This window comes from Equus przewalskii, chromosome 3 (assembly GCF_037783145.1).
Source record: "Equus przewalskii isolate Varuska chromosome 3, EquPr2, whole genome shotgun sequence".
In the NCBI taxonomy this organism is placed as follows: domain Eukaryota; kingdom Metazoa; phylum Chordata; class Mammalia; order Perissodactyla; family Equidae; genus Equus; species Equus przewalskii.
Window position 1 is genome coordinate 108,175,817 of NC_091833.1, and position 24,549 is coordinate 108,200,365.

At 34.1% G+C, this 24,549-nt stretch overlaps 1 protein-coding gene across 1 annotated transcript in view; it reads right to left on the minus strand.

Annotated features, from left to right (window-relative positions):
• The window catches only part of CPEB2 (cytoplasmic polyadenylation element binding protein 2), a 68,296-nt gene that overhangs the window by 2,462 nt on the left and 41,285 nt on the right, over positions 1-24,549 (minus strand). The window contains 6 exon segments of the mRNA XM_070613219.1: positions 1-1,533; positions 6,240-6,421; positions 9,259-9,373; positions 9,899-10,017; positions 14,399-14,488; positions 15,778-15,948. The exon segment at positions 1-1,533 is cut by the window's left edge and continues 2,462 nt beyond it. Of these exon segments, the coding sequence (XP_070469320.1) occupies positions 1,306-1,533; positions 6,240-6,421; positions 9,259-9,373; positions 9,899-10,017; positions 14,399-14,488; positions 15,778-15,948 (905 nt within the window). The 3' untranslated portion in view covers positions 1-1,305.

Consider the following 24,549-nt stretch of genomic DNA (forward strand, 5'->3'; position numbering starts at 1 on the left):
CATCTCCATTTTGACTTTACTTAGGTTTACTAAAGTTTTGCTTTCTTCTATAAAGTTCATTTGTTTAAATATGGGCTTCTTGTGGGTCTTACATTTGGTGACTGGTTAGCAGTGTGCTGGCCATCTTTGGTTTATAAAGGATGTCTTAATCATGAACTATCTATCAAAGGGGCTAAAATCAACGTTCTTTAAAATTCTAGTATGTTTTTTATTCAATCTTTTATCTATACTATATCACTGCACATGAATTAGAACCGCACATCACAAAATTGCACAGGAATTACAAATATTACATCCAGTCTGCATAAAATCGAATTCCACTACCGACCAGATCACAAAATGGCTGCACTTTCTAATCTAAAACTAATTTGCATATTGTACACATGTAGGACAATTTTTTTTAACTTGAATCACAATAATGCATGCAAGTTTGCTCTTTTTAAACAAATTTTATAATTTGTTCATGCTACCTAGATTCAAGAGAGCTTTTTTGAACATTTGCAATACCTCACCTCTTGTTAGTTAATAAGTCTAGTGCATGCATATGGTGTATACAGGTAAGTAAACATGCATTTTTTTTTCACATTCTAAAACTATGGCAGTTTAGGCCATATTGTGCTGCCTGCATTTTATCTGCAATGCAGTGTGTCTCTAACGTTTTCAATCCCGTATTAATAGGTGGCATTTACACATAACACCTATATAGCAGCAAAGCTAATACAGCTTGTGATTAAAAATGTTTAAAAATAGCTAATAAATCAGATTATCTTGAGGTATTATTTCTTGCAAGTCAAAATGGAGAGCAAAAAAATCAACCCTAATTTTTAGTTTATGTATACACTGAAAATAGCAACAATAAAAATAAGCATTTGTAGCAGACATATTCCATCTTCACTATTATTTTGCTACCTTTGGTAAATTACTGGGGCAGATCTTGAAGTTAAAAACCCACGTTTAGAAATAAGTGCACGCTTCACCCACTATATAGCAGCAGACTGTTTGCCCCTACGCAAAACATTCTCATATCTAATTTTAACTTTACATATAAAAATAACTTGGAGAAAATACAAAAAAACATTTTATTTTAACATGAAAATATCACAAAAATTAGTAAGCCTGAGATGTAGGGTTTTGGTGAAAAACAAGAGGCTTGTAGTGTTTTGGCTGCTGATAAAGATGCATGTATTGATAGCTGGGGTGAAAGCAGAAGAATGCACTTATTTCTTCTGCATGTCAGTATCTTCAGACACAGTAAGCCACATGCACCCTTTCCTTCCTTGTTAAACAGAGGCCGGTTTGCTCTTCTTAGTTCCAGCGGAAGTGGATCTGACGTGGGCGATCAGCACCTTCCTTTACCAATGGCTTATGGAACTCACGTCCTGCACGAGAGTGGATATTTGCCCAACAAAACTCACAGTAATACTGCAGGCAAGTGACATTGGCACAAAAAAAGGGAGCAAATTTTCCACCACAGCGTGCGCCCTGGCATTCATCACACATCTGGTCATCTAGCACATATGGCTTTACCTCCACCTACAAAAAGACAGAAAAAAATGTCTCATTAAGCCTGCTTCAGAAATCATTTTAGTAATAATTTAAAATGTTCATAGGGTGTTCTAGAGAAAACGCCTAGCATTAAACGTTGAGAAAGTAGGCAGTTTCCCAGAGAAATGGCTTTACCATATAGTAGGTTAAAGAAAATGAAATCATTTTGTTCTTGCACTAATTATCTTTTTATATGATGTTTGATGTTCATAACTGACCACATGATTAAATGAACAGTTTGATAATTTTATTTTATTTTGATATGTTTTCTTCAGAGGACTTATAAACTGAGTGGTATTTACTATATTTTCCAAAGACAGAAAATACTTTTAAAAACTACACAAACCTAATTGATTTGCAAAACATTCCACCCTCACCTTTCATGAGGTAACATCTTTAAAACATCTGTGTGTTAGTATTTTCAGAGGTAGGGGTGACTGTGAGAGAAAAAGAGAAGGGCAAGGAAGACAAATGATTTTTACACCTTTTTTTCCCTCATTCCAATACCTCCCTTGAGATGGCATAACCCTAACAGCCACTGATTATGGCAGCACCTCTCTACTGCAGATAAGAGTCTATCCTGCTGTTAAATAATCAGTACAGGCAAACCAGAACTGTGGACAACCTTATTAAGGGCATGTGTAGACCTCTGTGAATTTATAAGACATAAAGTCATAGTCCCACTGTGAAGTCCTAACTCAGTAGAAGACCTCAGACTCAAGTTATCTCTGAATACTAAACCTCTTAACCTCAGTTTCCATATCTGTAAAATGAGAAGAATATTAGAACCTGCTTCACAGAATTGTGAGGATTAGATTATGCAAGTAAAAGCATTTAAGACAGTGCTTGGCATATGGTAAATACTCTGTAAATTACTGTTACCTACTATTAGCTGCGATAGCCTTGATCTCTCACTTGTGATAACTTTATGAATGAAAGGTTACTACCTTTGTCTGAATATTGCTGGGCAGCCTAAGCTCTCAGCCTTTCCCGAGGACATGAGAGAAAATTGAGTGTTTAAAGGGTTGGTTTGAGATAAAGTAGTGTTTGCCCAAGGTGAAAAATAATGACCCAACAATTTCTATTCTGAATGTATTCTATTGAAATACTTCATGTGTGCAGAAAATGAATATACAAGGATATTTTCTGCAGCATTATTTGTAACAACAACAAACTGGAAACAACCTAAAAGTTGATAAAAAGAACTATAAAACAAACATTTGCTAGGAAGGTAATGGAATTACATTGCTGTTTATATTGATATTTCATTGATTAGAGTTAGGATAAACATATTTTATGTATATTGGACATTTTTCTTTTCTGAATTATCTGTATCTTTTGCATATTTTTGTGCAGTTTTCTTTTTTAAAAATTAATTTATAAGTTCTCTTTGACCATTAAGGATTTTTAACCTTTTTTTCCATTGGCCATTGATTTTTAAAACCATCTTTGACACAAATTCTAAAATTTTTATGTTCAATCTTTATCTTTCAACTTTTTCTTTTATGGATTCCATCTTGATTGCCAGGCTGCTTTTTGATTCATTATCTTCATTATAACTATAATCAAGGAAGAACATTACTATGATCAAAGAATACACTGAAGTAGAATGAGAATGACTAGATTTTATTTTCCAGATGATAAAGCGTCCATTTGCTCAACACCTAGTACCCAGTACCTAGCAGAATCTCTGCACAAAGTAGAAACTCTATAAATATCTAAATAAATGTGGTACATTTACACACGCCTTCCAGATTTCTTTCTCATGGTTATTTCTTGCCTCTACCATATTTTAACCAAACTGAAGATAGTGTATATGCTGTTTATTTCATTTCCATAACACCTGATGAAATGTCAGGTGCTCAGGAATTACTTAAGGTAAAACTGTTGAATAAAATTTTAAAAATGCAGTGATTTCAATTACTTGTATTTTTATTTATTTAAAAATATTTTTAAAGATTGGCACCTGAGTTAACATCTGTTGCCAATCTTTTTTTTTTTTCTCTTCTTCTTCTTCTCCCCAAAACCCCCCAGTACATAGTTGTATATTCTAGTTGTAGGCCCTTCTGGTTGTGCTATGTGGGATGCTGCCTCAGCATGGCTTGACAAGCAGTGCCACAACTGTGCCCAGGATCTAAACCAGCAAAACCCTGGGCCACCAAAGCAAAGTGCACGAACTTAACCAGTCCCTGTATTTTTAAATTCTGGTTATTATTTTACAAAGCTAATCAGCTTAACTCAAAAGCATAGACTTCAAAGATGTAAACTGAATTTCAAGCTTATGATTTTAGAATGTAATCAAAATCTATTTCTGATTAATAATAATCTCTAACAATTGACTCTTGTATGTGTTAAAGGAAGTTTCATCAGATCTTCACCTATTCTTATTTTCTATTATGATGTCTTTCCCTTTTTCACTTCAGAGAATCTATCTGTAATACTTTGTCACCTGGATTCACAACTAATGAAATAATTAATTATTGTTAATTAATTATGAAACAAAATGAAACAAAACACAATTCACTTCAGTAACTACCAGAAGTTACAATGAATTGTATTACTCATGGAGTGACATACAAAAATGACAATGCATTACACATGTGTTTTGATTGTCCTTCCCAGCTCTCAGGGAGATGTGAACTAAACTTCCAAGTGTTCATGAACCTAAAAACAAGTCGAATAAACAATTTTAATACTCTCCAAATAAGTATCCTGTGTATCTCTGGGTTATCAGGTATAAATTTAAATTTAATCTGTTTTTATGGTTTAATAACTATATTCAAATTTAGAGACATGAAAGGTATAAATGTTAATGGTTTAATATTTTTTTATATAAGTAATACTAGAGACATAAAATATTTAGGGCTCAAATTATTTCAAATACAGTTCAAAATATACCTTAATAGCACATATCTTAAAAAATAAACTTTTTGCTAAGATATTTCAATGACTTTTAAAAAAAGTATGTGTTTCACAATTCACTTGCTCTGCATCTGAGTTGCTCTTTAAGAATCAATACTATACCCCAAATATTGGTCTTTCACTATCATTTTGGAAACAAAGAGGTATGACACTGCAACAATTTTTTCCTTCTACTTCTGCATCTTAAACAACTACAATTAAATACACTGTAGAGAACTTCCTTTGTGACTGTATCGCCTTTCTGCAAAAGTAGAGGTTATTTCGACTAGATCAGTGGTCTAAAGCATGGATGCACATTAGAATTGCCCAGGGTCGAGGGGGAGGTTATAAACTCCTGCTGCCTCAGCTGCATCCCAGATCAATTACAGCAGAATCTCTGGGGTGGGACCCAGATGTTAAGATTTTTCTAAGTTCCCAGGTGACTTTAATATGTAGCTGAGGTTGAAAACCACTGGATTAGAGGAATTCTAAGGTTCAAATCAGTTCAAAAAATTTTCCTATGCATGTCTAAATAAAAGCAGAGCCCTTCCCCTTAGGTCCCTTTTTTTTTTTTGTGCAATATTTTAAGTAACAATGCAAACAAAAAGTTACTCTATGTATACGAACTGAACCTATGCTGTACTTTTTTCTAAATGGGATGGTTTGGTAATTAAATGGATGACTACTTTTAGAATCCATAGTCTAGTCAATTGGTGTTAGTTAACCAGCTCCCCTGCCCCCAGAATAGTCTTTTAATGTACAAACGTTAGAGAAGCCTTAGAGAAGCTTCAAGAAACTGTTACACTAGGAAAATAAGAACCCACTCAAGTTATATCTATTAACTTGGATATAAAAAAGTTAATTTACCTCATATTCTCATTATATCTCCTCTGTACTATAAGTATAACCGTGATTATTTTAGAATATTACTTAGCTATATATAGGAACTATTCACAGATTTTAGTAGGAAATAGATTTATAAATGAACAATTGAGTTATGTTCACTCCTTTTCCCTATTGTAGATGGTAATCAGTACTAGAAACTATTCAATGGTGTGGCTTTCAGTTAACATTCATAGGACTTCCTAAAAGTTTTTATTGTGATGACCTAAACAATGCTGCCAAAGAATAAATGTTTTAAAGTTTAGGACAATTATTTTTTATATTTAGTTTATTTGTAGATTTTGTTTTTTTAATTATTTTTATATTTATTATTGTGCATATTTAGAGAAATATACACAATGTATTTTTATTTTAGATTTTATGATAAAGAAAAATAAATAACACTTAAATAGCACTTGCTCCGTGCCAAGCTGTGTTCTAAGTGCTTCTACATATTTGAATTCATTTAATCCTCAAAATAACTATGAGAGAGATACTATTATTGTTTTCCATTTTATAAGTGAGGAAAAACAGGCATATAAAGGGTTACTTTGCTGAGGATTACAGAGCAAATGGTGGAAATGGGATCGCAGGCAGTCTGGCTCCAGGGTACCAGCTCTTAAAACAAGCTCTGCCTCCATGGTTAGAAGGATATTAAGACCTTATTGAAGGATAAAAATACCTGACATGCTTTTAAAATGACATTTATATTTTGTATATTGTACCTGAAGTTTAAAATACATTCAAGAACTTTACGTTTCAGGAATATTTTGATAGAATATTCCTTAACTCTAAGAGTTAATGGAGTATAAAAATATAAACAATGTTTGAGTTATATTAGCTTACGGTAGTAAGCTTTGGATCAGCACCTTATTAGAGGATGTAAAGTGATATCTCAATATGCAACTTACGCGCTTATCAATATCACCATGCTGAAGCTGAACAAACCGAGCACTGATGGCAGCAATATAGCTCTGTTGATTGGAGAAAGCAACTCGACCAGCACCTTTTGGGTATTTTAGCTCAGGATCTGTATCAATTCCTGCATAACAAACTCCACCATATAGCCGGTCCATGATCATAGCAAGTTCCACTTCAAAAGGAAAAGAAGTTCACATCAAATGTGACAGCACACAGTAAATCAACAATTTTTAAGTGTTTTTTTAAAAAGTAAAAGTCAACAAGAAAAACAGTTCCACGCTCTTGTCTACATCCAATACTTCTACTTGTATACTAGATCCCAACTGCTCGCACTATGGAAGAATTACTTTGGCAATTCTCCTCTCTCCTTTCTGTACCATCAGTTTTTCCCTCTATATGGTATTGTTCCCAAGTATACTGTAATTTGTCCCATCTTTAAAAAAAAACTCTTAACCTTATTTCTCCCTCTCAGTGACTGCTTCATTTCTGTTCCCCTTTACAGCAAATAGCTAAAAACTTTTTCTTATACTCCCCAATCCTTCTCTTCCCATTCTTTGTTCAACCCTTTATCACTAGATTTTCACCCCATGACTCCACTTTAAATGCTCATGTCATGGTCACCTTCCCCACTGCCAAGGACAACGGTCAATCTACCTGTAAGCAGCACTAAACACAGTTAACTTCTTTGCTCTCCTTGAAATATTTTCTCCATCTGGCTTCTAGGATACATTATTCTACTAATTTTCCTCCTACTGCACTATAATTCCTTCTTAGTCTGCCTTGCTAGTTCCTCCTCAACTCCTTAACTTTCAGTGTCAGAGTACGCTAAGTTTCGGTCCTTGGATTTCTCTCCACACTTGTGGCTTTGGTGACTTCATCCCAGGTCATGGCTTTAAAACCATTTATCTGTTTTCAGCTCTCAAATTCCTGTCTCTAGTCTGGGCCTCTCCCCTGGACTCCAGATTTATCTATCCAACTGTCTACTGGACAACTCATGTTGATACTTAACACACACTGCATCACTCAGTGTGTTCAAAATGGTATTCCTGACCCTCTGCCATCCCATTAAACCTGCTCCAATGAGTTTTTGCTGATTTAGTAAGCAGTGGAAAAGATGAAGTCGCCAAATCAAATCTTTGGCTTTATCCTTTCTATTTTTCTTCCCCCAGCCCATTGCACATGCAATCCTGTGAGCTTGATTTTTAAGACATATCTAGAATCCAATCTCCTCACCTCTATCACCAACATCCTGTTCCAAGCTATCATTATTTTTCATCTGGATCATGGCAATAGCTTTATCTCTTTGCTTCTGATCCGTCCCCTATCCTCCAGTTTATTTTCAAAACAGCAGCAAGCGTGATTCTCTTAAAAAATATATCAGGTACCAATGGCTTAACTGAAATTTCTACTTGGAGGCTCTGAATGGTGCCAAAAGCTTGCTTTCAAAATCAAGATCACAATCTTCCTTCCAACCTGCTTCTTCTCCAGAGTTCTTTATCTCAGTAAAAGGTACCACTATCTACCTTGTGGCTTAAGACTGAAAGCTGAGATTCAACCTTTGCATTTACCACATAAATATCTGTGACATCTATTCACTTGGCACTTTCACCACTACCACCACTAATCCAAGCCACCATTATCTGTCTCCTGGACTGCAAGAATAGGCTCCTAAATTGGTCTACCCATACCTACTCTCAACCCAGCTCCTCCTCCTCCCCCCTCAATCTTTCAAAAATGCAAATATGATCATCTCTCCTTTGCTTAAAAACTCTTCATTGGTTTCCTCTTGCTCTGAGGGTAAATATCAAATTAGTCTATTAGACTTGTAAGATCTGACTGTTATTTAATTTTTCAATGTCTTCTTTGTCTCTCTTGTCTCTCCCCTCACTCATTATACCCTAGTCAGCCACTCTGGGTTCTTTCAGTCCCTCCACAGCACTCTGCTTCCCTCCACCAAAGATCTTTGATATGCTATTCCATTGTCTGAAACACACTCCTCACAACCCTCCTACCATCTCAATCCTACTCCTTCTGTTCAATCTTTGTATGTCAGCTCAAATACAAGTATCTTTAAAGTTTCAGACAACATCACATTCTCTTGCTATGTGCTCTTCTATTCCCGATAGTGTTTTTGTAGCAGTTATATTCTGTAAGTATTTACTTGTGTATAGCTGTTTAACATACATCTCCCATACTGGAAGAGGATGTTGTCAGTGATGGAAGACACTAACACACTTCACATGGTACACGGTATCATAAAACTTGCTATCACAGTGGGCATTTACATCTATAACTATGTTCCTATATGATATCTTCTACTAGATCTCTGGTTCCTGGTTATTGATGAATAGAAATTTGTCATTCACTTATCTGAAGTGCTATTTAAAAAAAATTCCCTATTTCTTCTTCAAATATCAGAATCAACCCACATAAAATAAACAGACTCAAAATTCTCATGTCTTACAGAGTTACAACTTAACAAGTTAGAAATATTTGAGTGGATTCTTCCTGTAGAGTCTGCGTGGAGTTAGCTATTAATATTGATAGATGCGTGCCCAATTCTCCAGGTACTTGATGGTTTCAAGAATGGTTCTCTGAAGTTGTCTCAGAATTCTGCAATGAGCAACTACTGGAGCATGAGGAATCTGCCCCTGGCCTGCCCAATAGTGCCATGTACACAACAGCTACCAAATGTTTCTTGAATTAATTCATATTTAAATGATTTTTTTTTGAGGAAGATTCACCCTGAGCTAACATCCGTCACCAACCCTCCTCTTTTTGCTGAGGAAGACTGGCCCCAAACTAACATCCGTGCCCATCTTCCTCTACTTTATATGTGGGATGCCTGCCACAGCATGGCTTGACAGGTGGTGCGTAGGTCTGCACCTGGGATCTGAACTGGGGAACCCCAGGCCGCCGAATTGGAACGTGCGAATTTAACTGCTGTGCCACCAGGCTGGCCCCTAAATGATTTTTTTAAAGAGCAAAATTTGTTAACATGCTACTTACCAGCCCTTAATGGCCTAGGAACACCTCCTACAAAAATTGTTTTTCGAGGATCCAAAGGCTGAGAACCATCCATCACAAAATCACTATCACTTAAATTCCAAGGACGGATCTGAACCTAGGATGAAATGACATTAAAGTATTGAGTCTTATTCTCTTGACAGTTTATGCTGTTTTTTGCCAGTTAACAGTGGTCCAGCTATTGTTCAAAATTTGGGATAGTTGGATTTTGAAACAAATTGTTATAATTTTTTATCTAGGTATTATAAATTATCCAAATTTTTAAAAACTGAACTTTTTTTGTTTTTTTGAGGAAGACTGACCCTGAGCTAACATTTGTCACCAATCCTCCTCTTTTTGCTGAGGAAGACTGGCCCTGAGCTAACATCTGTGCCCATCTTCCTCTATTTTATGTGTGGAACACCTGCCACAGTATGGCTTGATAAGTGGTACATAGGTCTGCACCTGGGATCTGAACTGGTGAATTCCGGGCTGCCAAAGCGGAGTGTGTGAACTTAACAGCTACACCACCAGGCAGGCCCCTAAAAACTGAACTCTTAACATGGTAGTTTAAAATTTTTTTTTTCCACTAATAAGCATTTCAAGACGGTTTTTTACTAAAGTTCAAGTAGTATTTACTTACTGGTTTGTCCTTGATGGTAGGGCTGGAAACACACAGATATAGTTTTCCATCTTCTTCAATACAAGCATCAATTAGTGCCTGAACTGAGCTTTCTTCTTGAAAGAGAAGGAATGCATAGCCTGTAATAACCATTAAAAATGAGGCAGTATGTCAAGATAAGTGATTTTACTCCAAATTTCAGTACTGTTTAGAAAATACATGCTTTTGAAAAAGAAAAAAATAACTATCAAGTAGAACTAGAACCACTATACTTTCTGCAGGAAAACACAATATCCTATGGAATACACACAAAAACAGATACTCAGTAAATTGTTTAGCTACTTTATATAGAGCACTTACTATGTGGTACTGTGCTAAGAGCTTTACATGAATTATTTCATTTGATTTTCAAAAAAAAAAGACTATGAAACATTGTTCCCACTTTACAGAAGAAAAAACTGAGGTATCAAGTGGTTAAACTACTTGCCCAAAGTCAGTCACATAAGCAAGCAGTTGGTTGAGTAATTTCAAACCCAGGTCAGCCCCAAGGTCTCCCATGATACTGTCTCCTTAAAGAATTTGGCAGGGTTAACCAGGTGGGCATATCAGAAGCTGAGATTCCTACAAATGCCTTCAGGGTAAGACAAGTTCTAGAGCATACTTCTGGACAAGAGCACACTTGGAAAGGGCCAGGAATGTCCATAAGTAGAGGGAAAATTCCACAGTCAACCTGGTAATTTCCAAATGATACTAAGAAAACTACCTTAGGGAGGTTGGGATGAAATGGGTTCCTTCACAATGGTTCAGGACTTTTAAATCAAGTCTCAACTTGGAAGAGCAGCAGAACACTTTTTTCAGATAGTCTGGAGATTACGTTTGGACTTTGGATCCAAGCTCTCCCTTAGGTTTTTGTACCTCTGGGAAACATGCCCTTCCTCCTTTCATTGTGACAACCAATTGTCAATCTTTAATCAAAAATCATGTATCCAGCAGGCAGAATGACTTCATTATAAAAAGATGACATCAAAATTTACATTGCAAGTTTACTACTAAGTGACTATTCCCAGCAGATGATAACTATAAATGACTTCAAAATACCCCTTTTCCTTGAGAAGATTTCTATGCAAACAACTAGAATACTATAACCTAATCCCAATATGAAGAAGTCATCAAGCAGATCACACACGTCTGTTCCATTATACAACAGGAAATGTGAAGTCATGTTTTACGTAGAACTCAAAAAACAAGGTTTATTGACAACAATGGCTTTTATTGCCACAAAGGTCTGATGTGACACAAAAGTACCTCATTCTAATAAAATTGCCAGAATGCATAAATAAGCCGTTAAACCAACCCACACAAATAGAAACTTGTGAAGCTATGATTATTCAAGATTAAAAAACACATCTTAGACCTTTTTACTTGCTAGAAACAATTTAAATATGCTTGAAAAATAAATGAAGACTGATTTATTTAAGTGAAGACTTTAATTTTGATACAAGCTAAGGATCTGAAAGTTATAACTTTTGTAATAATTGAGAGGATATAAGACCAATGTACTAAAACGGTATTTTAAATTCAGTATTTTTAATGTTAAAGTTGTGATATTAATATTTTAATATTGCTTAACTAATTTAAAAATACTACTTTAAACACAATATTTTTAATTGCTTAATTATTTTTGTGATTATTAGGGAAGAAATGTTTATATCACAAAAATTAATTAGGCAACATAGCAGGTAAATTATGATCTAGCTAAGGCAAGTCATTAATTATTAAAATACTGTGACCAAAAATATATCATCTAATAGTTCTTTAGAATTTATTAGAGCAAGCTAATACTCACATAGGGTAAACCTCATTCACTGCAGAGGAAACATACGTACACGTGTGGTTCAGTATCCAAGGGCTCAAGTCACTGCCTTAATTACAAGGTAGCTTCACCAACTGGATGCTTCCATACTAGTGTTTTCCAAACCATGGAAAATGATGACTTGCAGAAATGACAAAAATGCTTGAAAGAATAAGGTTTGGAAACACTGGTGTTTGGCAATGGCTACAATTAACTATAATTGTACCAAAAAAACTATCATTTGCCAGTGCTAATTTTTTTGTTTTCGTTTTCAGTTTGAGAAAATAAACTAACAACCACCACAAAACCCACAAAGACAACAACAATGGCAACGACAGCAACTATTCTGTTTCATTAAATTTATGCCGACCCATCTTTCTAGGCTTAGGGTCCACCATCCCCTTATAGGAACAAAAGGCTCATGCAAAAATGTATATTGGTCTCCAAAGGAACCAATTCTAATTCCTTTTTAAAATTATATTTCAAGTCCTGCCTGGAACTCTGTTCAACTTCTTTTTATCTACCTAAATTGCACAGTACCTTTTAGATTTAGTTCAAAACTTCTCAGTGAAGCTTTTCCCACCTACTTCAGGTCAAAGTAATTTCTCTATCTAGTAGTATTTACAGTTGTTTATATTATCTATTAGGCAATTATCAATCCATGAATTACTGAGAATACAAAGACGAGTAAAGATACAGTCTTAGAGACTATTGGAAGAATCTGATATTAATTAAAAAAAGTCATATATTTGTAAAGTTGTAAAAACATAATACTGCAACTGTGACAAGTGCCATGAAAGAGGCAGCAGAGCTAGGAAAGCTGACAACAGGCTTTGACCTCATTAGGTGGGTCCTGAAAGTTTCCCTTAAGCAAATGATACTTGAGCTGAGATAAGTAGAGGATATATACATGAAAAGACAAAGGAAGAGTCTTCAGGTCAATGGAATACTATACACAAAAGCCCTGAGGCAAGAGAGAGCTAGGCCAGTTTTCAGAACCAGGAGACAAGAAGCAATAGTGGAAGAAGAAACAAGGGATATGGGGGAGTGGAGGGGGTCAAATGCGTTTTTGCCTTTACCCTAACAGTAAGAGAACCACTGAAGGATTTTACGTAGGGCGCAAGGAGAAGCACCATCAGATGAGCTTTCAGAGAGATTACTCTAGCTGTACTCTGGGAGAAAAACTGGAGAGAGCCAGAGATGGGGACAGACTAGTCACATGTCTGAAGTAGTCCAGGCAAGGGATGATGGTAACATAGGCAGGAACATTAGAAACTAAGAGGCATTTTTATTGAACACTCAATAAAATAAACTTTATAAATGGACAAAATAGTAAAACTGTGGACGATAGATTAAAACTAAGGTACTGAATGAACATCTATATTTTCTCTCTAAACTAAGGATTTGGCACCTCCAAGTCTAGTAAACTCCAAAATTGGCTGAAAAACTAGAGTACATGAAGAAAGGTCCATAGCTTTAATCAGATTCTGATAGAAGCCTGGGATCTAGAATCCCTACTCAAAAGATGTTCTTGATTCCGTAAGATCTAAAGTTATATTTTAAAAAATCACTGCATTATTCCATTTCTCTAAAAGATCTACATCAACTAGTCATAGAGGTTGTATAATTCTCAATGACAAAAAGTAGAGATTGTCCATATAATCCATCACCAGAAACCTTTAAAGTTTCTGTGTGCCAATAACTATTCTAACGTTTCCTTTCCCAGAAGCAAAATAAGATCATTTAACAGATCTATTGGAGTCTTTTTTCTGGGCTTGAAAATTCATCAGCCATGAGAATAAGTGTCTTTTCGTTTCTAAAATTATATTTCAATGATGTTCAAAGTCTTAGTCTTTCAACACCCCCTTTCTTTTATCCACTTCTGAAAATCTGCCATTAGCAATCTGACTGATTGGATTCATGTTCAGTTCTCTCCCCTCACCTCCCCTGCTCACTGTGGGCAGGAGATACTTCCTCTCCCCACTGACAGTTGTTTTGCTTTGCTCAAATGAATGTGAGCATGATTTGTGATTCTCGTACTAACTACAGTGACCAGCCACAGGACCATCCTAGCAATAAGTTACTAACATAGCTAGCTGTCCTCTTCACATCTTATTTCTTTATGTGTTTGAGGGTTTTTTGACCAGTCACTTTCTCCTCTACCTAATCCACGAACAGAATAAATACTGCTCTGTTGTTATCTGCTATTATCTGGAACACTTATGTAAATCTTGTAATACTAAACTATTCATAGGTTTATATTTTATTCTCACTTTACATAGATCTTAATTTCACTGACTAGACAAAGACTTTTTTTATATGTCTGTACCCAAGTTACTTTGAATGATGCTTTAGACAGAGAAAATACTCAAACACTTGCTGATCTGAGTCTTTGAAATCATCATCAAATCATTACAGAGAACACATAGCAAGCCTCTTATGATTCCTGACTTGCTTAAAGTGAAACCGGAGTAGTTCCCAGGACCGTTTTGCCTCACTTGATACTTGCTACCAGCCTCTACAAATTCCTCTATTATTATCTTTATATTAGTTTTTATATAAAGATGTGATGATATTCAATTCTAAAAGAAAACAAAAAGTAACTGATATTGTCTCTCTTGCTGTCATATAACTGATTCCCTAGCAAATATTACAATAAAAACTCTTACCTTTTGGTGGAAAATAGGACTTGCTTTCTGCTTTATGAGGCCAATCTACTACCAAAGGCCCAAATCTTCTGAAGCTAGCAGTTATTTCATCTTAAGAAAGTACAATAATATGCATTAAGAATTAATTTTAATGATTCATTCTAAAAAAAATTTAAATATTTAAAAGTGCCAAATAGTCTAAGATAAACTAGAATATAAACACTGGAAACATGCCTAATAGCCTTATTAAAAGAATACATAAAAATAAATAGCTATTTTAGTCAAAATAAATTCATTTTTAAGCAGCACATTGGCCAGAATAATTAATTCAGTGTGAGTTTTAAATTTTTATGAAACACTGTATGGATAGTAATGGATTTATAGTATACCAAACCACAAATATCACCAGCTTGAAAACATGCAAATGTTATATCAAGTTAAATAAAGAGATTCATTATGGCTTGATAAGTAAAATCTTATAGGGAAAAAACTGGTCTGTTGAAACAAGATGTGAAAAGCTATAGTATTCATAAAATGTATTAAGATCTGACACTTAGTAGGTAGACACATGCCAGTAGCTTCACTGAAGCACATATAGATCAAGTCCAGTATGTTCTAGGCTATTTCATCACGTGGAAACCTGATTAATACTTAGAATAAGTTTGCGGATATTTGAATCATAACTGAAAAACTTTCCAACATGTAGCAATATCTTATCTATTAGTTGTGAATGAGAGTGGCAGATTTCCCACATCCTCACAACCATTAGGTAGTTTCAGTATTTTTAATCTTTACCTTGAATTATTTTCCTTTTGTTATTTTTTACACATGATCATTTTGACATATGCTTACTAGCCTTCGTATAACCTGAATTTCCTGTTTATGTTATGTTTCTATTACTCTTTGGGGTTTTATAGCCCCTTTCTTACCTGTTTCTAAAAGTGCATTTATTCTTAAAGAAATTCAACTTTTGACTGTTATGTATTGCAAGTAGAGTTTCCTGGCTGGTTACCTTTATTTCACTATGTGTGTGTGTGTGTTATGGTCATACGAAAGGCTTTAAGTTTTATATAGACATATAAAATAAAAAGTTTTGTATGTTTAAATATGTTCTACATTTAAAAATATATATGGGATACGACCCAGGGTATAAAAATCTTACTTACAAAAAATGTTCCCAGTAACAATGTGCATTTTAACACACAAAGTAAAGAAAAAAACTTTTAAAAAGTTATTTATTTGATTACCTATGTATTTAAACAGGCGACAGAATATTTAAACAGAGATGGATATCTGTTCTAACTGAAAATCTCTAGAGGTAAAAAATATCACACCCTTATTCATATTATATTTTAGGTTTTGTTTTTTGTTCTTTTTCAAAGCCCAAATCATCAGCTTACCTTCATCAATATCTGGAGGAAGACCACCAACAAAAACTTTTCGAGAGAAGCGTTCTATTCGCTCTCCATTTTGATGAGCTGAGTAACATGTGGGTGAATTTAAAACACTAACTTGATCATTATGACCATCATCCAGCAAGCCATCATCTATTGGGAAAAGGGAAGAACGACCTAAAATATAAGAAAAAATATAACTTAAACCTCAGATCTAAGAAAATGATTAATTAAACATAAGCATAAAAATAGCAATGACAAATTCAAAGGCTTAAAAAAATGAAGGTGACATAGGCATAAGAAGAGATTAAATTAAATTCAGATAGTAAACTAGGCTTTAATTACCTGGATTCAAGAGAGAAGTAGTCTGAAGAATGACTCAGAAATAAACAGCCATATGACAACAATTATACCACAAACAAACACTAGATTGCCTCAATTTTTTATGGAAAGTAGCAAGAATCTGATGTATGGGGATAGTTAGAATGAATGAGTAACAGGAGAAACCTTTTAGAAATTGGTGGCAGAAAGGAAATGGCACAGACTAAGGAGATAAGAGGACATAATAAAAAGCCACTTGCAGACTGCAGTCAGTAAGGATAAAGGTAACAATTAATACTTGCATATAAGATAGTAGATTAATTTATTACACATGTGCCAATTACATGAAAGGGTAGAAAGGGCTTCTGCACATGTGCAAAAGCAGAAAAATGCATCCCCTTTAGGACTTTAGTCCTCATCTGAGCCACCCAAATGGGTGCACCCTTGTATAAGGCACACCCTGTACAATCCTCTGCAGTAATCCTGATGCTAGACTCTGTAGGGATCAAAAATATAAAACAACCTAATAAAATATAGTGCTCTGCTCTCAAGGAATATACATTTAGAAAAGATAAAAATCTATACATATAACTGTGGCACACACCCATAAGAAAGCTTCAAAGTGCTGCACAGGAACTGTGTTGGAGGAAGGGAGTAGTCTAGCTAATAAATGGATAATTTCTTAAATCCTCAAGTGAAATCAGATAGCATTTGTGGTAAAAAGGGAAAGGTAGTAGTACTTACAGAGGATATTAGAAAGGGTAGGATTTTTATATTTAGAAATACCTGTAAAACCATGGTTTTGAGTAAATTTTTTAAATGGAAGGAGAAACATAAGAGAAAGCTGGAAAAAATGAATTTATTTAAGAAATAGGGAGTAGTCAAGGTTAGCTGAAACATGTTGGAAACAAGGAGAATAAAAGCTAGAAAAGTGCTTTGAGGCTAGCCAGAATACTTAGCCTTGAATACTAGGCTAAAGGAGACATTTTATTTAAAAAGTGGTGAACAAAAAAACAACTGGATACAGGGATTCAAGCAAGATTATAACTTTTCTTGTGCTTTATCTTAGCAAATATAGTTAAGGTGGCTGGAAATGAGCAGATTGGAAGTTCTTCAAAAAATTCAGGAAGGATGGACAGTGGAGGTAACTGTAGCAGGAGAAAGTAGATGGCAAGCAAAGCAGAGAAAGAGAATGGAAAGGGAGAAGAAGGTTTTAGAATCTTTAACTGAATATAAGAACAACAAAGACCAGAAACTGCTATAAGCAAGGGAAATACATTTTAGCTATGCGAAGTTTCATATGCTGGGAGGTTATTCAGAAGTAAATGCATGGTAGGGCATTGCAAATGGAGTGGGGAAAGGAAGTAAGTCACATTTCCAAGAGCATAATTTGAAGTCAACTCCACAGAGGTGATAATTTAAGGTTCTTTGTGATATCACTAAAAACTCCAGAGAGAAATGGTGAGGACAGTTCTTTGGGAAACTTACAAGGAAGAAATGGAACATTCGAGGAGGTTAAGAAAAAAGTGGTAAGAAAAGAGGGAAGTAGAAATATTATTGTGACAGAGTGCCAAAGAAAAATAACGTAATAAAGGAAAAAAAAGAGCAATCAAGTAACAATGTAAGACGTTAAGATAATGATTTAAAAAAATGACAACTATGTTATGAAGACAGGCATCATCTTCGAAGGTAGGAGCTTTAAGTAAAGTTGGGTGGGAGTCACACTGCATACAGAGTTTTATAAAGTATGGACATTAAAGGAAGATGATTATTTAGAAGTTTATTAGAGAAGGAAAAAAAGAAAATAATAATCTAGAAAAGTTGTTTTCCTCTCAAGACGGAGTGAGGACTTTTTCTGGATGAAGACTCAGTGCATATAATTTTTAACATGTGCTTTACTATATACAAGTAATAAATATTCAATATAAGATGTCATTAAATGTTATTATCTTGAAAAACGACACAATGATGAAAGTGATATAAACAAAGACAATCTGCAATGTGGTAATCTTCATAGAACTGGGGTTGGGGTGAGAAGGAGGCGGCTGCATGTCTGCCAATTATAGCTAGGTAGATGTTAGAAATAAGAATTGGAAGTTTATAAGACCAAAAATGGAGAAAGATTGTATTTGGTATAGGAAACAGTAATTATTCTACAGATTCAAATTCAATTTAAATAAGATGCTCTGAAAGATATTCATGTTCACCGAGTAATTCTGTGAATATTAATTTAATGTTCCCAATCCTTTGCTATCAGAAATAAGGACCAATGAAAAACAAATGTCAAGATTCTTTGTGAGCAATGCAAAGAATCTCTTCAAAATGAAACTATTTTATTTAACAAAATGGCCCTCATCAAGAGCCATTAAAAATAATATTAATTGTAAATAACTGGTTCAATTTTCTAAGACTGGACTTTAAGTAAATAATTCTACATTTAAAAAGGAATAAGGCAGAGAAACAACATGCATACTAACTAGGTTTTGATGAAAAAAACAATTCCAAATTTTATATTTCAGATATGCCAATACATTGGAAATTATTTCACTGTAGAGTACCCTAACACATACAAATTTTGCAGTTCTATAAATACAATAAACAGTCTTTCTAATAGATTTTTATCTTGAGAAAAAATATAGATCATAAATACTGAGGGTTTAAATAGAAATACTGAATTCAGTGACAAAGGAAAATCACTATGTAATCCATGTCAGAAAGAGGTGCCCCAAAAATGACTGAAACTTTTTATATTAACTTTAATATTGTAAGTATATTCATACTACCACTACATTTTAGCAATTATTCTACATTATGAACTACAATAATGTTCTAACTATAATAAAATATCAGTTAGTAAAATAACTATAAAAATCTATAATCTATATGTCTAAAATCTATTAACCAAAGTTCAGCTGAACAAAGGACATAATGGAAAGGCTAAGAACATATCACACACTAGCCACACCAACAAGAATCTTCACTGCTGGACAATCATGACCACTTTCTTTCTAGAAGCCATAAAAGCTATAAATATTCATTTAAAAGAGGAGTTAACTGAGGATACAGCACCAACAAAAATATTACTTTTTACCTTGCCAATTATCCTTTCCTATAACCCAAATTAATGTGACTATAAAACAAGAACCACTAAATAATTATGTCTTTCATGTACAATTTACTTTAAACATGCTTTCTAAGAATGGTACACACATATATTTATGCGTGAAAATAACTGGCAATAAAGATAAAATTACATGTTTTAAGAGTAGAATTTGATTATAAAATGATTTAGACTAAAATATTAGCAACAGTTTTCAACCAAAATTAAATTACCTTTCTCCTTTTTTGCTCTGAAACTAGGATATATTTTCAGGTCCTTACACGTGAAAAGAATGAAACTGAATGATAATGAAAATACAACATCTGTGAGATGTAGCACAAGCTACATACTTAGAGGATAATGTATAGTTTTCAGTGCATATTAAAAAATAAGAAATGCGGGGCTGGCCCAGTGGCCAAGTTCACACGCTCCGCCTTGGTGGCCTGGGGTTTCGCCGGTTTGGATCCTGGGCTCGGACATGGCACTGCTCATCAGGCCACGTTGAGGCGGGGTCCCACATGCCACAACTAGAAGGATCCACAACTAAAATATACAACTATGTACTGGGGGTATTTGGGGAGAAAAAAAAAGATTGGCAACAGTTAGCTCAGGTGTCAATCTTTAAAAAAAAGAAATGCTTAAAATAAATAATCCTAGTTTCCGCCACAAAAAGAATAGCAAATTAAATACAAAGAAAGCAGGATGAAGGAATTAAGAAAACTAAAATCAATGACATAGAAAACAGAGACTAACATGAAAGAAAATTAATAAAGCCAAAAGTTGGCTCTTTGAAAACTTATAAAATCAATATACCACTAAGCAAAGTGGACCAAGTTCATCAAGAAGAAAAGAAAACTCAAATTACCAATACTAAGTACGAAAAAGGGGACATCAGTCAACACAGAACCTATGGACATTAAAAGGCCAAACTTGCTAACTGGTTTTGCAACCATGATACTAAAACTTGACAAGAACAGAAAACTATATACCAACATCCTTTATGAACATAGAGACCAAAATTCTAAAGAAAATATTGACAGACTGCATCCTGAAATGTATAAAAATTTAAAATACATCATGATTAAGTGGGGTTCACCCCAGAAATTGAGTGATTGACATCTGAAAATCAATTACTGTAATTCACCACCTTAACAGAAGGAAATAGACATACTATGCAACCATTTACACAGATGTAGGAAATGCATCTAATAAAATTCAACAGCCATTCATGATAAGAACTCTCAGCAAACTAGGAATAGGTGGGAATTTCCTCAATCTGCTAAAGAGCATTAAAAACCCAGAGTTTACATCTTTAATGATAAATTATCAAATGCTTTCCCTCTGAAGTTTGAAGGATGTTCATTCTCACTATTTCTATCCAATATGGTACTAGAGGTAGAATAGTGCAGTAAGATGAGAAAAATAAAGTTTCAAATATTCACAAGGAAAAAAGTAAAACTGTCTTTATTTGCCAAGAACATGATTGTATATGGAAAATTCAAAAGAATCAAACTACTAGAAATAAGTCCATTTAGCTAGGGAACAAATGCAAAGTCAACTTACAAAAATGAAGTTATTTCTAAATGACAGTAATAAACAATTGGGAAAAATTAAAAATATTGCCATTCCTGTGTCATCAAAACTCATAAAATGGGGCCAGCTGGGTGGTGCAGTGGTTAAGTTCGCACGTTCTGCTTTGGCCGCCTGGGGTTCACTGGTTCGGATCCCAGGTGCAGACCTAAGCACTGCTTTTCAAGCCATGCTGTGGAAGGCGTCCCAAATATAAAGTAGAGTAAGATGGGCACGGATGTTAGCTCAGGGCCAGTCTTCCTCAGCAAAAAGAGGAAGGTTGGAGGTGGATGTTAGCTCAGGGCTAATCTTTCTCAAAAAAAAAGAGAAAGAAAAAGAAGAAACCTCATAAAATACCTAGGAATAAATTTCACAAAAGATATGCAAGACTTCTACACTGAAAATGACAAAAATCTGTTGACAAATTTTAAAAGACTGAAATAAATGGATAGAGAGAAGAAATCAACATGTGAAATGTAAATTCTCTTCCAATTATCTTATCTATTGATTTAATACGTCACTCAAAATCTCAGCAGACTTTGTCTTCTAGAAATTCATAAGCAAGTTCTGAAATTTATGGTAAATCAAAGGACTCAGAACAGTCAGAAAAAAATCAAGCAAAAGAACAAAGTTGGAAGATTTACACTACTAGATTTCAAGACTTACTAGTTAGCTACTAGGTTATTAAGACTTTAACGATGATGTTAAGATAGACAAATAGATAAATGGAACAAAACAGCGTTCAGAAACAGACCCACACATACACAGTCACTTGACGTTTTTCAAAAGTATCAATGCAGTTCAATGTCCAACGGAAGATTTTTTTTAACAAATCATGGTGGAGCAATGGATATCCAGTTGGAGTAGGGGAAAACAAGAACCTTGATCTCTATTCTCACACCATACACAAAAATAAATTCCAGAAGGGTCATAGACTTAAATGCGAAAGCTAAAACAACAAAGCTTCTCGAATTTCTTCATGATATTTAGGGATAGGCAATTATTTCTTAGAACCAAGACACTCTAATGATGAAATAAAACAACTGCTCTTCCACCAATATTAAATATTTTGCTGCTTATTGAAAGATAGTGAAATAATAAAGTGAAAAGACAAGCAACTACTAGAAATAGGACAAAATATATAAATAACTCCCATAAATGAAGACAGACAACCCAATTAAAAATGGACAAAAGACTTGTACTGGCACTTTACAAAAGAATCTAGTAGAATTGGTTCCAAGCATATAAAAATGTGCTTCAACATCATCCTTAGTATTAGAAAGATATAGATTAGAACCATATAAGATGCCATTTATATACCCGTCAGAATGGATAAAATTAAAAAGCCAACAATCTAAAGTCAGTCTCATACTCTGTTGGAGTATAAAACTGGTGATCTACTTGGTAGCTTCTAATAAAGTTAAACATACACTTACTCTATGAATCTGCAATTCCACTCTTAGTTATACAATCAAGAGAAATGAGTGCTTGTGCCCATGCACCCACACAAAAAAGAAAAAGGATACAAAAATGTTCATGATAGTTTTATTCATAACAGGTCCCAAACGGCAAACAACTCAAATGTCTATCAATAGGGAAATGAATAAACAAATTGTGGTATATTCATAAAATGACTCTACTCATCAATAAAAAAAGAAAGAAATAACTACTGACAGTAATTTTCCTTCTACATAATTTCTATACAAAGAAACAATCATCTTACAATTTCTCTTTAACTTGAAACAAAAATTTATAAATATCTAAAAGTAATTACTTTTAAAATTTTCAAATGTTTTCTTCTTTTAAAAGCAGAGCTGATATGGTTGTTCTTAAGGCTCTTACCACAAGAATTAGAACTGTTTTTTATTTCTCCAGATAAATAATCTTAAAGATGAGATTTCCATGCTGTTAAAATCAGCAACAAACTCTAAGGATATTAATTAGCAAGCCTTATAGTCAAGACAATTTTAAACTGGAATTAGAGTTGCACTGTTTGAAGTTGTAGGTTTCTTTTTTTTTTCTATTTTAGAAATTAGCACTTAATCTTGACACCAAACACATCATTCATATTCTCTAGCTATTGTTATGGAATAAACTCAACTCAAAATTCCTGACCATACTACACGGCAACAACGAAGAACTGTTACATAAAATTGCTACTTCAGTGATTCTAACTTAAAATGTATATACACGCACAATTGTTATGTATGTAATATGCGTGTATACATATACACATATATAGACATACATGCGTATAACACACATACAAATGAAAGGCAAATTTAAGATCTGTAATAGGAAAAGTTACAAATAGAAAATATGAGAATTAATATAATGCAATATGAGATTAGTTATAACCAAGATTAGAATGAGATTCTAACTAAGGGTTCTTTGAGATTTACAAAGACTGGGATAGTTTTAGACAGAAAGTGTAGAGGAGAAAAGAAAGGGAAAAGCTTGATTGGTAGAAGATATTTCACTTGAGCAAAAGCACAGAAACATTCCAAAGCCTATATCAAGGTAGAATTTAGAAAACCAGAGATATTCTTAATTGTGTGCTCAAAAGCCCTACTTACAAATGCAAGTAAAATAGCTTATGCTAAGTTAGCCAACTAAAATGTACAATAAAATTGTACAGGTAAAATAGTAAAATAGTAGTTATGATAAAGATTAGAGATAGAGGAAGTAAGAAGAGATGAAAGAGCAAAAAAGAATCAACAAAGTTGCCCAATCATTGCCACTGAAAGAGTCTGAGATGGCTTCCACGTTGCCAGGGCTCTTTAAGAGGTCACCAAGATCCTTCTAACATGAAGGCAACATTATAGGATGCATGTTCCTATAAAAGAACTAAAAATATACCTTCTCTGAAAAGAGAAAATTGGCAAAGCTTTTGTAGTGAGGAACACAGTAACTACCACAAATATAAGCCTCATTTGTTATGGATAATCATGATTCAAATTACTTACAACAAAATATTTTAATAAAAAAGATTAGAGAATGCAGGGGACTTTTCCATATTCCTATAAAAAGTGTTGCTCTATACAATAATAAAAACTATATTATGAGCTTCCTGAACTGAAGACGGAGCTAAAGGCTAAATTAGGAATATATTGCTTGGGTGACAGATTGATGCTTATCCTCCAATACCTGGTCTCTGGTGTGTGAAGGCATATGTGCAGCACATATGTATGCGGTTAGAGACATTATGGGCAATCACTAACTCTGACTCTGCTGGCTATGCTAATATGCCCAAACATTAATAATTATACTGACTTTTCAGATTTTAGCCTTATTCTGGAAGTCCAGAATAAAGACGTTTCCCAACATATCAATTGGGGAGGCAGGAGAGGAAAATAAAACATTTGTGAAAAATTAGCCAATTTATGGCTTGAATTTAAGCATCGTTCTCTGATCTAAATTTGTTATCCTCTACTTTTATTTATTCAATTTTGTTCTAAAGATAAAAACAAACACAAAACAAACTATATAAATTAAGGATGAATATGAATATTCTTCCCATCTTCTAAGATCCTAGCAGATACTAGTAGTAGATAACCCACCAATGCGATGGCATGATTTTTATTTAATACGAAAGAATAAAACTATCAAAACAACAGAAATAGATCCAGACTGATCTCTCTCCAGCACCATCTGTTTAACCACATAGAATCACTGATCAGGCATACTTCTGCAAAGAACTGAGAAAAGAGCTATAAGGTACACTTATTACTTTAAAAGATTTTGCCCCAATAATAGGTTTGTCTTATTCTGATAGAAGATGAATAAGA